The sequence below is a fragment of the Anabrus simplex genome, chromosome 7 (assembly GCF_040414725.1).
Source record: "Anabrus simplex isolate iqAnaSimp1 chromosome 7, ASM4041472v1, whole genome shotgun sequence".
Taxonomy (NCBI): domain Eukaryota; kingdom Metazoa; phylum Arthropoda; class Insecta; order Orthoptera; family Tettigoniidae; genus Anabrus; species Anabrus simplex.
Window position 1 is genome coordinate 41,777,229 of NC_090271.1, and position 20,285 is coordinate 41,797,513.

General features: G+C 37.3%; 1 protein-coding gene across 1 annotated transcript in view; it reads right to left on the reverse strand.

Annotated features, from left to right (window-relative positions):
- Positions 1-3,193, reverse strand: part of LOC136877681 (hydrocephalus-inducing protein homolog) — a 161,145-nt gene extending 157,952 nt beyond the window's left edge. The window contains exon 1 of the mRNA XM_067151893.2: positions 2,923-3,193. Within this exon, the coding sequence (XP_067007994.2) occupies positions 2,923-3,193 (271 nt within the window). The remainder of the gene's footprint in view (positions 1-2,922) is intronic.
- Positions 3,194-20,285: the final 17,092 nt, after the last annotated feature.

The following is a 20,285-nucleotide window of genomic DNA, read 5'->3' on the forward strand; positions in this document are numbered from 1 at the left end:
GGGAAATTAATGAATGAACTGGAAAACCTACACATCTTTTTAGACCAAACCTACAATAAAAATAAAAATCTCAACGACGTCAATGAAATTAAAAATCCTTTGTACGAATTAACACCTAGATTAATTAATATCGTGAATTCAGATCAAAACAAAATCCCTCAATTATTTAAATCTCCACACTCAAATGCTTCATCCATCATGCCAAAAGTTAAACCCGCCCATATTGCTTCTAGAAACTCCCCTCCAGCAACAGCACACACGCCCATAGACCAGCCTACCCCCACTCTCCCTCCATGCCCCGCCCCTCCATTACCGCACCATTACAACACCAGGAGTAGAAATGGTGACAAGACAGGTGCTGCCGGAACAGACAGATCCATCTAGTATTAACTGAACAAGTAAGTCATTTTACAGTTAAGAGGTGTTAATTTAATACATTTTATCACAACGCGTGCTCAAAAATTTTTAATTCAAAATTATTTTCTACTTCATTACAGATATTCTTAAGATCCCTCCCAAAGACCAAGCAACACATCAACGGGAACAATTTTCACACAAGACTGTATCAAGTGTCTAGGATGTCTCTTCCCAATTAAGCAGCAGCCTAAAACTATGAAACAGCTAAATATTGTACTCTTGTCAATTCCTTGACGTTACATGAGACCCAAAGTCAAGACACTAACAGTTTCATTCACAACGTTTTTGACCAGTCTACCTACAACAATCGGCTTTTGAATCTCCACTTGTACACGACAACACATTTAAATATTAGTTACGTCAAGAACATGAAAATGAAAATCGTGGGTCAAACAAGCTCCAGTTTTAATATCACCCCTTCTCAAGAAGAAAAAAGAAGATCCGTTTCATTTTATTTTTAGTTTTGAACATTTTAAGTTAACCAGAACTGCCAAGTTAAAACACATTCAATTTAAATTTATATTTTCAATCTTGACCAACCTACAATCAGTTCAAATCTCCTCTTATTGTTGACGACACATCCTGTCACCAGACACGATACGTCAAGTACTTAATATGATATAGGGGTCACATAAACCCCGATTTGCAATCCTCTTCACCGAAAAGAAGATCCATTTTAGTTTTGGACATTTTCCATATTAAATAGATTAGGACCAAAAAAACTTTACTGTATTGACTTATGTTTGTATATATTGTATATAATGTATATGTTATATATAGTGTATATATTAGTATGTTTATATTAGTTAAAAAGGTCCCAAACCTTGACCTAAAGGTTGTTTACAGGCTGAAGATGCCCAAAATAATGGGTGAAACATGTACCTGACCAAATGAGTCTACATAAAATCATGTAGATAATAACCACATTAAACGTGGAAAGTATTGAATAGGTGGTTTTTTATTTAATTATCCTTGATATCTATGCCTAACGTCATCTTCAATACGGAACAATAATGAGAGTTGTTACTTGTAAAACCAATTGTAAAAAAAAAAAAAAAAGATTGACAGCAGAAGGGATGGTCTAGCACCAAACTGAATGGTCTTGAGCAAGTGTGTCGCAGGTTTGTGGACCAAGATCTGTCATCCTCATAGTGTGTTTAAATTGGTCCTTGTAGCACCTCATAGGGGATCCTTGAGGTCTGGTGCCAGAAAGTTCACCATACAAGATTTGGCGAGGAAATCTTGTATCACTCATCAGATGGATCTGGCCAATCCATCTAAGCTGATGACTGATGATGGACGATTCTTTATTCTTGGAAAGCAATTTTTCAAGAACAGCAATGTTGGTGACATGGTCTTTCTTCCATTTTGATCCTAAGGATGGATCAAAGTTTTTGTTAGTGGAAGTGTTCAAGCTTTTTGAAGTCACGTCATTGCAGGGTCCAAATTTCACAACCGTACAGCAATGCTGTAATAACAACAGTGTGGTAAACCATGAGTTTCATGTCCACAGTCAGGTCTTTATTCATGAACACCTGGTGTGATAGTTGCCCAAATGCTGCATAGGCAGCACCAATTCTCTTCTCCACATCTTGCTCACAATTACAGTACACAGATAGAATACTACCCAGGTATGAAAAATGGTCTACCTGCTCCAGTGAAGTATCCAAGATGGAGATATTGAAATGTGGAAGGGTTGTGCCTGGTGAAATTTGTGGCAGGACCTTTGAACGTTAATGGTGAGACAAAAAATGATTCATGCACTTTTGTAGCAGTTAACTGACTGTTGCGATTCCTCTGGTGTGAGTACAGGTGATGCAGCATAATTTGCATACAACATTTCGGTTACCTCTGTAACCTGGGCAGGCCTCCGGGATCACTGTCTAACTAGGCTGAAAAGCCCTCCATCAAAACAATACCTTACCTCTGCACCTGGGTTCGTATGTGACTCATATAGGATGGCAGCCAAATATATTCCAAATAGTATTGCAGCAAGCACACAGCCTTGTTTCAATCCATGAGTAATAGGAAATTCAACTGAGGACTTATTCTGATTGTAAACCTGCTCAGTCATGCCATAATGGAGAGCCTGAACCAGATCAACAAAACCCTGAGGTCAGCCAAAGTGTTTCAGCACCACCCACATACCAGGCTTTGGGACAAAGTTAAATGATTTTTTCAGCTCATAAAAGACTAAGAAGAGAGGATTCTGCTTCTCTCTGCATTTTTCCTGCACAGAAAATCAAATCTTCTGGAGGTTTGAAAGCCACACTAGGACCCTGGGAGAACCCTTTTAGAAATAACCTGGAGGTGGTTAAGCAAAATTCTTGCAAGAATATTACTGACAAAAGATAGCAGTGATACACCACAATAGTTGCCACAAACACTGCAATCACCTTTCTTGAAGATTGTGATGATAGTGGCATTTTTTTACTTCACCAGTTACTTCTCTGACTTCCCAAATTTTGAAGATGAAAGTGAAAATCTGCAATCTGAGGGACTGACTACCAGCTTGAATTAACTCCAGATGGGGGCCAAGTGCCTTTCTAGGTTCCAGTCGACTGAGAGCTACACTGAATTCTTGGTAAGTAGGTGGAACTGCCATCCATGGTTGTTCGGGCTGTTGAGGAACATCATCTCCAGCAGCAGTAGAAGGATGATTTAGAAGGGTGGAGAAATGCTCCTTCCACTGTTCCAGGATTTCATGACTGTCAGTAAGAGTGGTAGAGTTATCAGCACTTTTCAGTGTGCCTGATGAGTGAGATGGACCATACATATCTTTTTAATTCCTGAGTAAAAGTTCCTCAGGTCCAAAGCATCAGATATTCTCTGAAGTTCCTGAGCTTTCTGTTGTCACCAAGTATTCTTAATTTATTTTACCCGTGTCTGACATGTTCTTTTAAGTTCTAGAAAATGTACTTTTTTCATGTTGGAGGATGGATCTTGAAGATGGGATAGATAGGCTTCCCTTGTTGCATTGATGAGATACTAAAGTCCTAATTGTTGGCATCAAACCAGTCTTGCCTCTTCTGCTTTACAAAACCAATAGTTTCCTCAGCTGATGTGTTCTTGCTGAACACCATTTGTGCTAAATGGATTAACTGTCAGCTGGACATTGATCATATTCTGAAAATTTATGACTAAAGATTCATCCTGAAGTTTAAACATGTTAAACTTTCCTCTGGACAAGTTTCTGCAAATATAAAATAGCCAACTCTCTTACCAAGCATTTATAAAGTTTAACAATGAAGGAAGTAATTAACATAATTTTCTCAGAAAGAAATTATATAACAGAATGTTATGAGTACCATTAAATAATAAAAGTAATTATCCAAAAATATTTGCAAATAATATACCTGTAAAAAGAGATCAATTATGGATCCCTAATCCTTGCTTACTCCTTTATAATTCTTACCACTTTCAGTTAAGGCCATTACAAAATTTCATCATATAAGCGCAATGTTTCAGGTTTCATCTTTTTAACTAGTTTTCTTATGTCCTGTACTTTTTAGGTTTAATTGCTACTATTCCATTTTACGTCTTCTCTTGGTTTATTATTTTTTTTTTTTTAGGAAGAATGCTTAACTGAAGCTTTCCCATTTAGAATATGCATTTCACAGGATAATTTATATAAACTGATATTTCAACTACACCTTCCTGTCACTGAAATATTTAGGAGAAAATAACTGGCTTGGACTCTTGAAACAGGTTTAAATTAATTGAAAATTACAGTTTCCTTGAAGAGATTAGGACACCAGACATCAAAATTCACTATTCACCATGGTTCATGTTATGAACTTCAAAGCCATTTTTATTGTTTGTTTCTAGATTTTACACATTCTTCAGGTGCATATACAGTCAAACCTTGATAGAACAATATCCAGAAGACCTTAAAATTAATATTGTTTTAGCAGGGTTATTGTTATAATGAGGTTTTGTTAAATAGTGACTACTAAAGTACTGTACCGAAAAGTGCAGTATATACAGTACTCTTCTGATGAAAAAGATCATTAAAATAGAATTAATGAAACACATTTCGTTCACTCCATTTACATTTACATTGTTTCTCTCCTTTAGATTTTCCTCCTCTAAAGGCCATCGTCTTCTCTGGCACCAGCTGGTAAAACAACAATCCCGTATCAACTGCATTGTACATGTTTTCAGGACCGTACTTTTCCAGCAGTTTTCACATGGTGTTTTCCCGCCAACATTCTGCATCACCTAAAGTTGCGGATTTTTTTGTCTGAAATAACTTTTTAAATTATCCCACGCTGCTCCTTAAACCTCCGCAGCCATCTGTTATGTGCTTGAAAGTTAGAATCGCCAAGCAACTTAGTGAAATCTAAGGCTTTTTGATATATAACGGGACCATTAATTGGAATGTTCTGCGCACGCATCTCATTAAACCAGCGCATTGTAGCACTGTCCACATTCTCAGCAGCTACCATCTTCATTCTTTTTCTTGAAAGGTTAAACTTGCCACCTAGAAAACTTTCTTCAATTTCTTTCCATTTTTTTAAAGGAACATAGCTAACGTCGACTGTGCAAGTCCATACTTCCTCGCCACGTCTACCTGTTTCATCCCGTTATCAATGTCTTCGAAAATTTACAGTTTAGTCTCTAAGCTTATCTGCTTCCGAGTTCCAGCCATTGTCCAAATCTCATTAGCCAAGACCAAAACGTATTTATCACCTTAAAAACATTTACAGATGGTACAGATCACATAAATAAACTTTGTATGAGCTCAACACAACACTCCTGACTGCAACAACTCAAGATCAATAATGTACAGACTACAACAGTTAACACTGTTTCCAACACAGGAGCTATTTGACTCTTGCTACTTGCTGCTGAGCACAGCTTTCCGCAGCTATTCGCTACCTGCTTACTGCCAGCAAAGTATATAGGGAAGCTTCTAAGAATACAGCGCTGAAAGTTGAGAGGTTTAACAAACAATATGTACTGTTATGGTCAGATTCTTAGAAGCAGAAAATAGTAAGACGCTCAAAACTTTGTCTTCGTTATAACAGGGTGTTACTAAAATTACTTCATCGTTCTAATGTGGGGTAATTAACATAGTAAATATAGGAAATCTTCCAGGACCATATAAAATTATCGCTGTACCCAGGTTTATCGTTGTATCAGTAATTGTTCTATGGAGGTTTCACTGTATTATATTTACCTAATTACTTTCTTTCTTAAAAATACAGTAGTTTCTGTCACATGGTAAACAATATGTCCATGTTCAGGAAATCTGTGTTACTGTATGGAATTATACCACAGCCAACAGTTGCATGCATATCCTTGCTATTTCTGTTCTGTCCCAACCAACTATCTGAAAGCAAGTTCAAAATATTAACACTGCAAAACACATAGTGCTGCCCATAGTGGTACATGAAGGAACACTCTTTATTGGCTATATACCAGTATATACAGTAAGTACTCTGAAACTTTCCAGTTTTCAAATCAAAAAACATGGAATATATTTATGACAACAGGTACTACAGTGCTGCAATGAATGCAGTCACTGATGTGGGCTAATAATTTTCTCCTCAATATGCACATTTAGAAACAATGATGTCTAAGGCAAAGAGACAGCTGGCATAATTCTTTTCTCTGCCATTGTATACAGGTAACTTCCAAACTTTGTATCACAGAAGAAAATTAAAGTGTCATAATATAACATAATTACTTTCAGATCTGACCAAGTCAATTATAATCTATACACAGTGCTGTTATTAAATTATAATTTATTATATATATTATAATAAACTGGACAAGACTTACTATAAGTGTTATAATAAAGAATGATTTTCACTGGGGTAAACATATGAACAAGGTTAATGGTTATGAGAGTCTTTAGGGGTTGTAGTAAAGATGTAAAGGAGAGGGTGTATAAGTCTCTCATAAGACCAGAATTAGAGTATGGTTCCAGTGAATGGGTCCCACACGAGGACTACTTGATACGAGAACTAGGAAACATCCAAGCACGATTTGTTCTGGGTGATTTTTAATGAAGGAGCAGTGTTATGAAAATGTTGAAAACTCTGGGCTGGGAAGACTTGGGAGTAAGGAAACAAGATGCTCGACTATGTGGTAAGTTTTGAACTGTCAGTGGAGAGATGGTGTGCAATGATATTAGCTTGAGCAGAGGTTTTAAAAGTAGGAAGATCATAATATGAAGATAAAGGTGGAATTCAAGAGGACAAATTGGGGCAAATATTCATTTACAGGATGAACAGTAAGAGACTAGAATATATTATCGAGGGAAATGTTTGGTAAATTTCCAAGCTCTTAAAAACGTTTAAGGAAAACCTAGGTAAACAATTGATAGGGAACCTGCCACCTGGGTGACAGCACTAAATACAGATTATTGATGACTAACTGATTGAGTCAAGGAATGACACAGTTAAAATGGAAGCTGGCATTGAGACATCATTGTTAGATCAGGTCAGCATGTCCAGATTGAGGTGGTTTGGGCAAGTAATGGAGACAACAAAGACAGCTTACGTTAACTTGGAGAGATATGTGGCAGGGAAATGGATGGTGGGAAGACCCAGAAAGGGTGATTGGGAATCAGAAGTGTGGGGGGCGGCATAACAATTTACAAACAACAATAAGTACTGGGGGATATAGCGGGTGATAGACAACAAAATTGAAAAATTAGCTACACAATGGTAAGATTTTGATGCTCTCTGAACAAATTTGGACACAGGAGTAAAGTTTGACAGTTTACCAACTTAACTGCATTTCATCAATACTACAGTATGTAATAAAACTTTCACCAAAGAAATAATTACACATGTATTAGAATTAAGTAGTAAGTAGGAGTATGGCGTGATTATACAATAAAAAGCCATTTAGTATTGAACTACACACTAGCAGAGTAACTGACGCTAGACAGAACTACACAGACACATTGACTGAGTGAGACTGCCCGTCTGAGGAATGCAGAGGGCATTGTGCACTACCTTGGCAAAAATATACCCCTGCTTCCCTTCCTCACAGCACGTTAGAAGTGCACTCACTATCTGATGGTACAAACTTGCGCAAAGCCCCGAGCTTGGAGAGGAAAGTTTTGGAAGGAAGGTAGAGGAGGAGGTGGGGGTTAACTACTCCTGAGCTATTGAGAGTGAAATGAACCCTTGGCATACTAATGTAATTGCCAGGAGCCAATGTGAACACTTCCGTAGCAACTAGAGTGCGCAGCAGTCGGGAAGGCCAGATGGCTCTCTGTGCACAACACAGAGAGAGACATGTTCACTGTTGTAACTCTTACAGTGGCCAGAGGTGAACAATTAGTGAATGGAGAATGACTGATTAATGTTAGCCATTCTTAATGTTGTAATGCATTCTTTGGTACACAAATCATCTTAATTATTAACCTGGTAATACCATTAATGTCAGTGTGAATAACATAATAATGACAGCAACATTATATCAGGGTGAAATTAATAATAACTTAATAATGAATAGTCAATTGAAGTAATACATTCTACCCTAAATACAACTGTATTCTATAACAATAAAATCATCACACTGCAGCAATGTTAGAAACGTAAAACTGTGCGATATACTTCATAAACCATAACACATTAACAATATGTGTGAAAAATGCTTAGTTGGGAAGGTTATCAGTCACTCTCAGTGTTGGATTCCTTGGATTTGGCCTCAGAATCTTGAAGATTGACAATACAGCATTCATTGATGCTTTCATGGCCTGTACTTATAGACATATATAGCCTGTATCATGTCAACACAGGGTTCCATTATGCTGTCCAATGGAATTTCCCTTGCAAAATCTTCCTCCTGAAATTTCTCTGCATGTGCAACACAGTTACTCCACATCTCTTGGCCTCATGAATGAGCTTTTCAACATTGGAAATCTTAAAAGTCTTTTCTTATCTGCTATGTATGCCTTTACCTGAGCCCACACAAGTTCAACTGGATTGTATTGTGTTACGTGTTGGGGATGTAGAAAGAAACAAATTTATCAATTCGTAGAGAACAAAGCAACAACGTAGTAGTTGATTAAGATTCTTTGACAAGACGTTCAAGGAGAAAAGGGCTGGGACCAATTGGAGGTTGGTGGATGTAATAAGAAGAAAAAGGTTAATCAAAACAGTATATTGTTTCTACAAGGAAATCAATCTGAAATTACAACTCAAAATTTTGTAATCTGGCACATAAAAGAAAACGCTCGTCGTGAATGACGTACATTAGAATAGAATCCCTAGACCATTTACAAGTTATAATGTGTGACTAATCAAATGAACATGGTAACCTATAAGCCTCGGAGAATATTGACACAGATTTCCAAAAAGGTGAACAAAGGGAGAAGAAGGCACAGGAAGGACCAAGAATGGGGATCACAATAATGGGAGTCGCCTGAGTATAAACGTTGCCAAGTGCAGGAACAGTTTTATGTGACAAGTTCAATCACTCACTAATTCTTGAAATTGCATATTGCTAGATCTTCATTTGTTAAGGAGAAATATCACTCATATCAAGCTTAAAAGAAAACTGGCGATAACAATGAAGAAAACTCCAAAATCCATAGGAAAAGAATAATAGTGGTAATTATAAAATAAATACTCTGTTGCTCACCCAATACAGCAAATAAAAGAAGTGGAGCTTCCCAGCAAAATACTGGGAAGTCCTCAGACGACCCTCCAACCACACTCTGTGTCAGCACTGGACTGAAGACCGAGTATGTGGGCGAAGCCTTTATACCGCTGCAGAAAGTTCAGGAAAAAAGTACACAAAACGTCAAGAAATATCGGACAGTGACGCAGCGGGTGACGTAATCCAGTGGAGACTCTGTGTGTAGTGAGCAATTCACCACGACGGACGCACGGCGAGGCAGCAGTGAAAGTCCAAGGCCAGTTAGATGAGTAACGTAGCGGCGAGTATATGAAAATAGGTGAAGTTCCAGATGACGGCAGCCGAAAATAGGTGAGTGATCGTTACAATTGACAATGGTAAGGTGCCAGGCAGGCAGACAAACCTATGACCCTTTTCTGCGGTGATAGACATGTGCTACTGTTTGGTGCTTAATCTAATTCAACTGAATGAACATATTGTGCATAAACAAGCTAGAATATAATACATAGTGTGGCTATAGCAGCTTGATTACCACTCTGGGCAGAGGCAAGCAGCACTATGGCCGTCATAATATAAATATACTTTTTTTACAATTTGATTTACGTCGCACCGACACAGATAGGTACAATGGCGATGATGGGATGGAAAGGGCTATGAGTGGGAAGGAATCAGCTGTGGCCTTAATTAAGATACAGACTAGTATAAAAATGGGAAACCACAGAAAACTATCTTCAGGGCTGCTGATAGTGGGGTTCGAACCCAGCGTGGCCCTAACTGCATAGCCAACTAGCCTGGTATATAAATATACTAGCTGACAACAACAGCTGTCTGAATGTGAGTAATCTCACATGTGTGCACATGTGTGTCAAGTTCATCGTTGATAAGTCATTATTTATAATTTGGCTTTATATATTTTAGCATAAATATGCCTGCATTCTGTTCTGAATGTGTCTGTTGAAACAAAACCATGACAACAAACAGCTTATCTTATTTCAGGTAAGTTAATTTATTTTCTATTATAAGGAGAATATACTGAAATATCTTATGTTTCACCATTGTAATACAGAAATTCTTGTCACAGGTTCTCATGAAAAGAAACAGCTGAATAGGCAGTGGATGAATAACATGAAGAGAGAAAAGTGGTATCCCAAGCAACAAAGCTCAGAACAGTTTGAAGAACACTAATATGTATTTCGTTTATGACAGGAGATGTTTACTGCCCAAGACAGTAACAACAATCTTCAAGTTCCCACCCCATTTACAAAGAAACTACAGCAGCAGAAACAAGTGTTTGAAGAAATAGCTCAAGTCTCTCAAAATGATACTCCCAATCTCATACTCAAGTCAAGTAAATGTTTCATTTTTATTGAATAAGATGTTAATTGCACCGTACATGATGATTTTTTAAACTATGTGAGTTATATTTTAATTATTTCCCATTTATTGCTTTTCCTTTCCAGTAAACTAAAAGTCATTGGAAGATGTATGACCATGTAGTGAGCAGAAATGATGACTTGAAGCGAAAACAAAGCAGCAAAGCAGATTGTATTCAGAGGTGGAAAAAACACATTCTGGCTTATGAACACATCATAAACGGATTAAACAGAAGGCTTTGTGAATCGGGATCAGAAATACAATGATGAGGATGAAATTAAATGGGGATATTTCTGTAGATTAGTTTTTCTACAGGAGAAGCAAATAAATTAAGGTGATATCCTATACAATGACAAACTCAAAAGATAAAAGTTCCTTTTGTTGCAGAAACTTTACTCAATTCCATGCCAAGTTGTGTAATGCTGGCACCAGAACCACTTTCGCACGGCTCCCAAGCCACATTGGGATTGCGAGGAATCAACTTGCAGATGAAACGGCAAAATAAGCATCACTTTTACCACCTACACCTATGAATGTTCCTGCTACAGATATTTGTTCCCAGCTACGATAAACCAGCTTGGCGTCCTGGGATTTGGAGTAGCTAGTTATCCAAACCCCCATCAAACTGAGAACAATTAAGAAGAAAACTGCTGTGTGGCAGTCCTCTTTCCAGCCTTCATGGAAAGAGACCGTAGTTTTGTGTAGGCTGAGAGTAGGTCATGGAAGATCTATGCACTCTTACCTCCTAAAGAAGGAAGACGTGTGTTCTTGTGGTGCTGAATTCACCATGGCTCACATCCTCACAGAGTGCGCCAATCTCTCTGGCCTAAGATGGAACCTCGGCCTGCAGGAGACACTAGATCATATACTGGCCAATGACGAGAATACTCCTAATCTCGCCATTTGCTTATGTGTGAGAATGGGTTAATTAAGGGGTTATAAACTTAAAGTTTTTAGTGTGCTTTTTGCTTAACAGAATATTTTTTTGTTTTGGTGTATTTTTAAAAATTCATTTCCAAATTTCTCCCTTCAATATATATTTTTAATTTTTTTAAAAAATTTTGTTCCCACTTAATTTGTTCAGAGGATGGTTACCTAATTGTACTTACTCTTAAAACAACAATCACCACCACTTTCAAAGGCTTTAGAATTCTGCTGATATTTAGGAACAGAAGAATTTCAAGGCTGTGAAGTGACTATGGAGTTAATAAAATTTTTTGAATTAATATTCAACATTTTAGAGCCTCCGTAGCTCAGGCAGCAGCATGCCAGCCTCTCACTGCTGGACTCCATGGTTCAAATCCTGGTCACTCCATGTGAGATCTGTACTGGACAAAGTGGAGGTGAGATAGGTTTATCTCCGAGTACTCCGATTTTCCCTGCTATTATTCTTTCCAGCAACACTCCCCAGTATAATATACTGTAAATTCATTTCATCTGTCAGTCATTAATCATTGCCCCAGAGGAGTATGACAGGCTTTGGCAGCTGTCACAATTCCTATCCTCACCACTAGATGGGGGCTTCATTCATTCCATCCCTGGGGAAAGAGACAATGTCTCCTCTATCTAGAAAAAATAAGCAGCTAATTATGAGACAGATATGTCTGTACATCAGTTATCTGAAGAAATTGAAACTTCAGGATGGTACTCCTGTACACAAGTCAAAGAAAAGAGTTTCAATATGTGGATTTATCATTTATTAGAATTGCTCTTCTCATCCATACATAATAGGGTAGGAAAGATAAATATTCCCTATCCAAAGAAATTCAGATCAATGACATACAAGAAATGTTTACAGGGACATACTGACCCATCGACCACTGCAAATTGTAAACCGCCAGGAAGTGATTGCTTCTCTTATCTACAGTGGATCCCTCTCAAGAAAGCACCTCTACTCATCATGATTACTGTGCTACAGATTACAAGTTACTCACCAAGTACTCTGAAAATGTTGTTGAGTACATAGCAGGAAATGTCACCAGTAAGGTGGGGAAAAAAATTAAATGGCAAGACTGTCTGAAGGTTAAGTTTGCTCAGAACTCTGAAGAGAAGAAAGGCCTTACCTTATTGCCTTGAAAAATATAAAACATAGTCTTCGTTTTACCCAGCTCATGATGTGAAGTTGTGCCACACGGCTAAAAGGTGTTGAGGAAAAAAAAACAGTCACCAATTAGACTGCACCAAAGATGCAGAGCTATTATGCAAGAATTGAAAGGAGAACCTATAAAGCAGTTCCATTTCCTTGTAGACTGTTTCTTTAAAAGCTAGTCTCTTTCTTGAAGAATAAGGTCTATTCTTGAAGAATAAGGTCTAGTGTTTGCAGTGGCGTATACTGAGGGCTACTAAAACTATCAGTGAAGCCCAAACATCAAATGAGACAATGGAAATCTTAAAGCACATTACAATTTAAACATCTGGCACATAGTTCCATTTACTGGACTTGAAAGCTATGAGGGAAAAACGTCACTCGTAATTCTGAGTGCAAGGCATCGGAGACCGACATTGCAGCCCTGGCGGTACGTCCCTCTCCCCTCGACTCACCTTGGGCGGCTTGCAGCTGTATATCAGATTGGTGAGGGGACCGAGGGGATAGGTGTGCAAAGCTTTGGTCCGTCAGATTGCCACTGCTAACCAGGGAGAGAGAGACTAACCATGAGTTCCTTATCACATATACTTCCTCACCTCATACTTCTGACTTAATTATATAGATAACAGAGTGCTAGTATTTCATTCCCGTCTACTTCTACATCCTTGTAGGAAGACACTGCAATATCTGCTGTTATAGGAGTAATATAATTTTCTTTTTATACGTAGATCTGCTAAAATGAAATGTAATCTTTCAGGTTTAGTATTCTCTTTTGTTTTTTGGAATCGAACCCGTGTTCATGGATCGAACACCACCACTGATCTACCGAGAAAGCTATTAAACGATGTGTACGACCGCTTGTAAGCTGTAAAATTCCACATGTTCATTTGATAATAATAATAATAATAAAAATAATAATAATAAAAATAATAATAATAATAATAATAATAATAATAATAATAATAATAATAATAATAATAATAATAATAATAATAATTTTTATTTTATTTATTTATAACTTATGACGTGCTTATCTGCTGGTGTAGTTGTTTCACATTTGTATACATTGTTGCAATCCTTGCTGTTTACAACATTAATAAGGTTTGTATATTTACATTAGCATTGTAATTTTGTCCTATGGTGTGAGTTTTTCTCCATCCCTGAAAGTATCATTCAAAATAGGTAAGTCTTTGGTACATTTTTCATTCATGAACAAATATTTAAACTGTAATTTCATTATCGATGATCCATAGTTTCACATGTTTTTTTAGTTGATATTTTGTTTTCATGTATTCTGAGGGTAACTTGTTCAAAAATTTAGGAACTACAACTTAGTGTTCTGGATCCATATTTGTTGGAGTACCTGATGACCTGAAAATAACTTATATGCCTCAGTCTTGTTCCATGTGTAGCCTATGTTCATTTACAATTCTATATTGTGGCTTCCAGTAATTCTCTTTAATTATGTTGTACATATAAAGTTGTTTAACTCTCAAGAACTTTTTTTTTTTCTAGGGGCTTTACGTCGCACCGACACAGATAGGTCTTATGGCGACGATGGGATAGGAAAGGCCTAGGAGTTGGAAGGAAGCGGCCGTGGCCTTAATTAAGGTACAGCCCCAGCATTTGCCTGGCGTGAAAATGGGGAACCACGGAAAACCATCTTCAGGGCTGCCGATAGTGGGATTCGAACCTACTATCTCCCGGATGCAAGCTCACAGCCGCGCGCCTCTACACGCACGGCCAACTCGCCCGGTTCAAGAACCTTTCTTTCTGGTACATCCCTGTTAACATATCCTCACTTAAGCTAAGTATTCCACTGTTTTCGTACCAAAACAATGCTTTGACAATACGATTTTGTAACATTTGTACCATGTTTATGTCTGTAACAGAAGCCGATCCCCATACACTTACATCATATGATATAAGTGACTCAACAAGGGAATGATAAACCATTTTCAAGCTATTATGAGGTATTATATACTTATATGCATTTTGAACAAGCTTAGCCTCAGTCTTTCACACAACTTATTAATATGTTGCTTCCAAGAAAAATATCTATCTATTATTATACCTAGATATTTCATGTTATCAACTTCCTCTATTACATAGTTACAAATTGAATGATTCTTGTTCACCATCATGAATGCACTGAACTGAATGGCCTGTTATTTTAATGTTTTCTCTCTGCATTTTTGGGATAGTAATGTACAAGACTTTTGTTTTTGAAGTGTTAATTATTAGACCCTTATCATGGCACCATTCTTGAAAGTAGTTGTAATCCATTTGTAAATGCTTCTCTGCCACTTTTGGGTTTTTATGTACTGATACAATTAGTTGATCATCTGCATACATGAAATATTTACAGTTTTTAAAACATGAGCTTACATCATTGACAAAAAAATATACAAAATGGGTCCTAGGATACATCCTTGTGGAACACCTCTTTTAATAGAAGTTATCTCTCCATATATATTATCAATTTTTACCCTATATGTTTGGCCAGTCAGATAACTTTCAAAAACTTTAAGTGGTGTTCCTCATACCCCAATTTTGCTTAAGGCTGCAATAATTTTTTCATGGGAAATTAAATCAAATGCCTTTGAGAAATCAATAAACATAAGCTAAAATGTGCATACCTTGATTTATCTTCCCAATGATAAAATTTGAGAATTCCTCAAGAAGATTACTTGTACCCTTGTGTTTTCGATAAGCAAATTGATGTTCATCATTAATTTTAAATTTTTCTAAATATGAGATTAGGTGATCAGCAATGTATCTTTCAACTACTTTACCTATAGTTTGAAGAATAGATATCTGTCTATAGTTTTCATACTGTAAATGTGAACCTTGCTTGTAAATAGGTCTCACTATGGCAATCTTCAGATCCTTTGGGGAAACACCTGTCTCTAGTATTTTATTGATTAGCTTACTGGTGTTATTATGTCTATGTTATCTTTCAGATGTTTAACTGTTAATTTATCCATGTCTGGTGATTTATTTATGTCCATTTCTTCAATTATGTTTGCTATATCTGCTATACTTGCTAGTGGTAGGTAAAATGATGAAAGTCTCTGTATTAGGTAATGGTCTTCATTGTACCCTACTTCATGTACTACCTTTTCTAGCTGTTATGAAAATGTTTTTGAAGAGTTATCAACCATATTTTCTAGTGAGTCTTGCCTTCCTAAATAATGTCTTACCGTTTCTTCTATTGTCCATTTCTTTTTAGTCTTTAGCACATCATTTAATACTTCCCAAGTTTTCTTCATGACCCCTCTACAACTTTCAAACTGTAATCTGTAATAATTTATTTTTGCATTATTAATATCAGCTATTATATCATTCCTCATTCTGCCTTTCCTGGTTGTTTTTTTTGGTTTCTGGTTTTTTGGTATTCTTTGTCTCATTACTTGCCTTGTTAACTGCATTGCAAATCTTCATATATTGTTACAGCCTCTCTACTACATCAAGATTTTCTTCTTCTTACCGTCTGCCATCCGTCGCATTCTACTGCTGCCATATTCTCTCCATCTGCTTGCTCACTCAGCTGTTCACAAACTGGCCTGTTCCACTCCTCTGCTGCTGCTGCTGCTCCGCTGTGACGTCACGCTACGTATTTTTCTCTGAGTAATTTCTGGACTCACTTCACCACCTATATAAGCGTGCTATTACTTTGTTTCTCGGGTCAGACATCGAGTGAAAACATCCCTGAGTGGAGAGAGCGGAATATTTTGCAGGCGGCTGGCTCGTTGCGATGTTTTACATTTTTATTCTGTGAAAAGCTGCATTGAAAATCTTCAGCCTGGGTGAGCAAATGTCATAACTTTTTCATCTTTTGTGTTTTCCATCAAGACTTGAACACTGAACGATTGATTTTTCTGTGCCTTTATGGCTTTCATTCTAACAGAGTCTTTCAGAATGATATCTTAATTAATCTTCTACTTTACATGATAAACTGTATCTGGACAAATGTTAGAAGTGTTGCCACTTCCTGACCCTTTCTTGAGGCCGGAGCGGTCGCTCACACTGCCAACTTAGGGTTTAAGCAGCCTGGAAAAATCCCCCTCCCTTTCCTTCCCTTCTCAGTCTGTCTCCTTTTTTCCTTTTTTTTTTTTTCATGGTATTAAGTCGTATATTTCTACTACTTGCTTTACGTCGCACCGACACAGATAGATCTTATGGCGACGATGGGATAGGAACGGCCTAGGAAGTGGAAGGAAGTGGAAGGAAGTGGCCGTGGCCTTAATTAAGGTACAGCCCCGGCATTTGCCTGGTGTGAAAATGGGAAACCACGGAAAACCATCTTCAGGGCTGCCGACAGTGGGGCTCGAACCCACTATCTCCCGATTACTGGATACTGGCCGCACTTAAGCGACTGCAGCTATCGAGCTCGGTAAGTCGTATATTTCTGTCTTGTAACGTGCTCTATCTCTCTTATCCCCTTTTTGGGTTTGATATTTGATTGTAAGTGTGGCCTTTAATCTCTATTGTGAAATTGTATTAATACCTCCCCCTTCTTTCTTCATCAGTGTCATTTTTAAAAGAAAAAAATATTTAAATAAAATATATACTAATTGTGGTTTTCTGCCGAATACGGGTCTTGGGCTTTTGCAGAAACTTATTGGTGTTATTCGCAAGAATTTAAAAAAAAATCAAGATCTGTTTTGACTGCATTTTGTTGTTAAAAGGACCGAGCCCTTACTAAAATCTTTGTGATTCCTATTCTTGGATTGTTGCACTTTGCCTGTTCTAGTCATTTATGGTTGAAATATAACTTCTTTAAATTGATTCCCTTTCCTTTAATTTTGTTTGTTGTATGCTCCCTCCCCTCTGTTCACTCTTTTTTTTTTTTTTTTTTTTTTTTTTTTTTTTTTTTTACTCTGCACTTACCACGGACGGCCCTCTTGGTCAGCCCGCCAAAGTTCCACTGACTCTGCTGATTGATAAATGTCATGTTTAACACACCAGTTTTTGTGTTGCCATAACCTAACGAGATTTATAGTTTGGGGTATCAAACATATGCCCTTCCGTGATCTGACAAGTTCCCACCAGTGAAATGATACCTGCCTGCCTTCAGCGCTGAGGAGTTCAAAATGTATACTGTTTGATCATCCTTTGTGTTGTGGGTCGATCATTTTTTTTTTTCATTACCTGTGCTGTGATTTACATCGTTTTCATCATTCCTATGAATATATAATTTATTGTTACCACGTACTATTTCTTTTCACCACAAATGGTAGCAGGCAATCCTTTGTACTAATTATATGCCCTGTTATTTTTTCACTTGTAGATATGGCATGTTTTTCTGATAATTTTCCTCTGGGTGAAAGTTCCAATTCTTCACACTTCCTCCATATCATAATTTGTCCTTGCCCAACCCTCCTGTCGGGGACTTGATTTCTTTCTCTCCTCCTTCTAGTTCATCAATGCATTCTCCTTTAACTGATCCATTCAAAGATGACACAAAACCTCCTCCAGTCTTTTCTCAACACGCAATGTCTTCGTCTCTACTACCCCATTTTTCTTCTTCCCCTCACCTTACTTCTGTTGACAGTGCACTTAATATTCAGATAGTTAAGCAGTCATTGCTTCTTGTACCTCAATTACAGGATACTGATCCTCGAAGCTTGACCATTTGGCTTTTCTCAGTTAGAAAATTTTTAAATATTACACTAGCTTCCTTTCCTCAATTAATTGGTCTCTTGTCGGTTAAAACTAAAGGTTTCTTTTCAAAATTTTGGCTCAATAATATGTCTAATTTCTCTTCATGGTTTCACTTACGGACTACAATACATAATTATTTTTTGCCATATGAGATTCGTTATAAACTAAGTTCTGAGTTTGTCTGTCGCCACCAACTACCCACTGAACCTACATATGACTACCTTGATTCTATTACCACCTATAGTGATGTATTAAACATTGCTTACAATACTTCTGAATTAATTTCAATTGTTCAATTCTATGCTAATCCTTCCTTTCGTCAGCTCCTTGATGCACTTAACGCCCCTACTACCATGCTTCAATTATATAACTTGGCTCAGTCTCATGTCATCAATTCTTTAGGAGAACTCTCATATTATTCATCTATTCCCCCACCTGGTATCGTACCCCCTCACCACATACTTCGCTACCTTCCCTTTCCGTCTTCCCTTCTTCATCAACAAGTCATTCAACTATATCATGTTTCCGCTGTAAAGGTCAGGGACACATTTCTAAGTATTGCACTGCCTCACTTTCGAGAAACACCTTCCACCTGCGTCGTTAGGCAGTCGTCGTATTATTGGGGAAAACCTGCCTTCATCTACCTTTTCTGCTGCTCAAAATGTCCCTCAATTTTCTTCCAGTATAAATAATGCTTCCTTTCTTCCACGTACTTCTCATGTTTTGATAACTGTGAATAATTTGCCATCGATTGCTCTTTTAGATTTGGGTGTGGCTGTATCCCTTATTAGTTTATCATTTTTTTAATCATTAAAAGCCAATTTTCCTCATCTGCGGTATGTTCCATCTTCCCAGCAATGTATTTCTGCATCTAATCAACCCCTTCATGTCCTTGGAACTATTTCTTTAAACATTAAAATGCAATATCTTTCCTGGCCTTTTACCTTTCTTGTGGTTGAACATTTATCGTCTCCACTTATTTTAGGTTTTGATTTTTTTCTCACACTGGGCTCATTCTTGATTCAGTTAACTCCCAGGTTTCTTTTCTCTTTTCATCTAAATTTGTTCCATTGATAAACCTGTTTGATTATCCTTTTTACCATCAATCTACTTCTCTCACAATTAATTCCCTTTATTCTGATCAGGTACAGTCTCTGCTCAATTAATTTTCTGATGTGATCACCGCCAACTTAGGTACTGTTAAGAACTTCACTGCTCATATCGATCTGACTGACACTACTCCGGTTTGTTCTTCTCCATACTTTCTCAGCCCTCCTAGGATGAAAATTCTTAACCAGTTAATTGATAAGATGCTTCGTGATGGCAGTATCATTCCCTCATCCTCCAATTATGCTTCTCCTGCCTTCATTGTGAATAAACCTGATGGATCTTTTAGATTTATCGTGGATTATAGAAAATTGAACTCTCGTATATTGTATGATGCCTATCCGATGCCCAAAGTACAATCTGCTTTTCAACATTTTTACAATTCTCATTTTTTTACTACTTTTGATTTTAATTCACCTTACAATCAGATTCCTCTTGATGATATTAGCTCTCGCTACACTGCGTTTATTACGCCTAATGGTTTATATCAGTTCAAAAAAGTTCCTTTTGGTTTAAAACTTGGTTCCCAGATCATGCAGCGTTTTGTTGATTCTTTATTTTCCGATATTAAGTACAAATATTTATTTCCTTTTATTGACGATATCCTTGTTTATTCTCCTGATTTTGAATCTCATCTAATGCATGTCCATGAAGTTCTTACACGTCTTCGTTCAGTTGGTTTGACTGTTAACCCTTCCAAGGTTCTTGTAGCTCAAACATCTATCATATTTCTTGGCCATATCCTAAGTTCACAGGGTGTTGCTGTTGATCCTGACCGCATTTCCGCCATTCACAAAATTTCCCCTCTTCAGAATTTGAAACAGTTGCGCTCCTTTTTAGGTATGGTTGGCTTTTATGCCAAATACATTCGTAATTTCTCTCAAATTTTGGAACCTTTAAATCTCCTTAAAAGAAAAGTCATTAAATTTAACTGGGCTGATCCTCAACAAACTGCTTTTGATACCTTAAAATCTAAACTCTCTCATGCCCCTCTCCTGAAAATTCCAGATTTTTCCCTGCCCTTTGAACT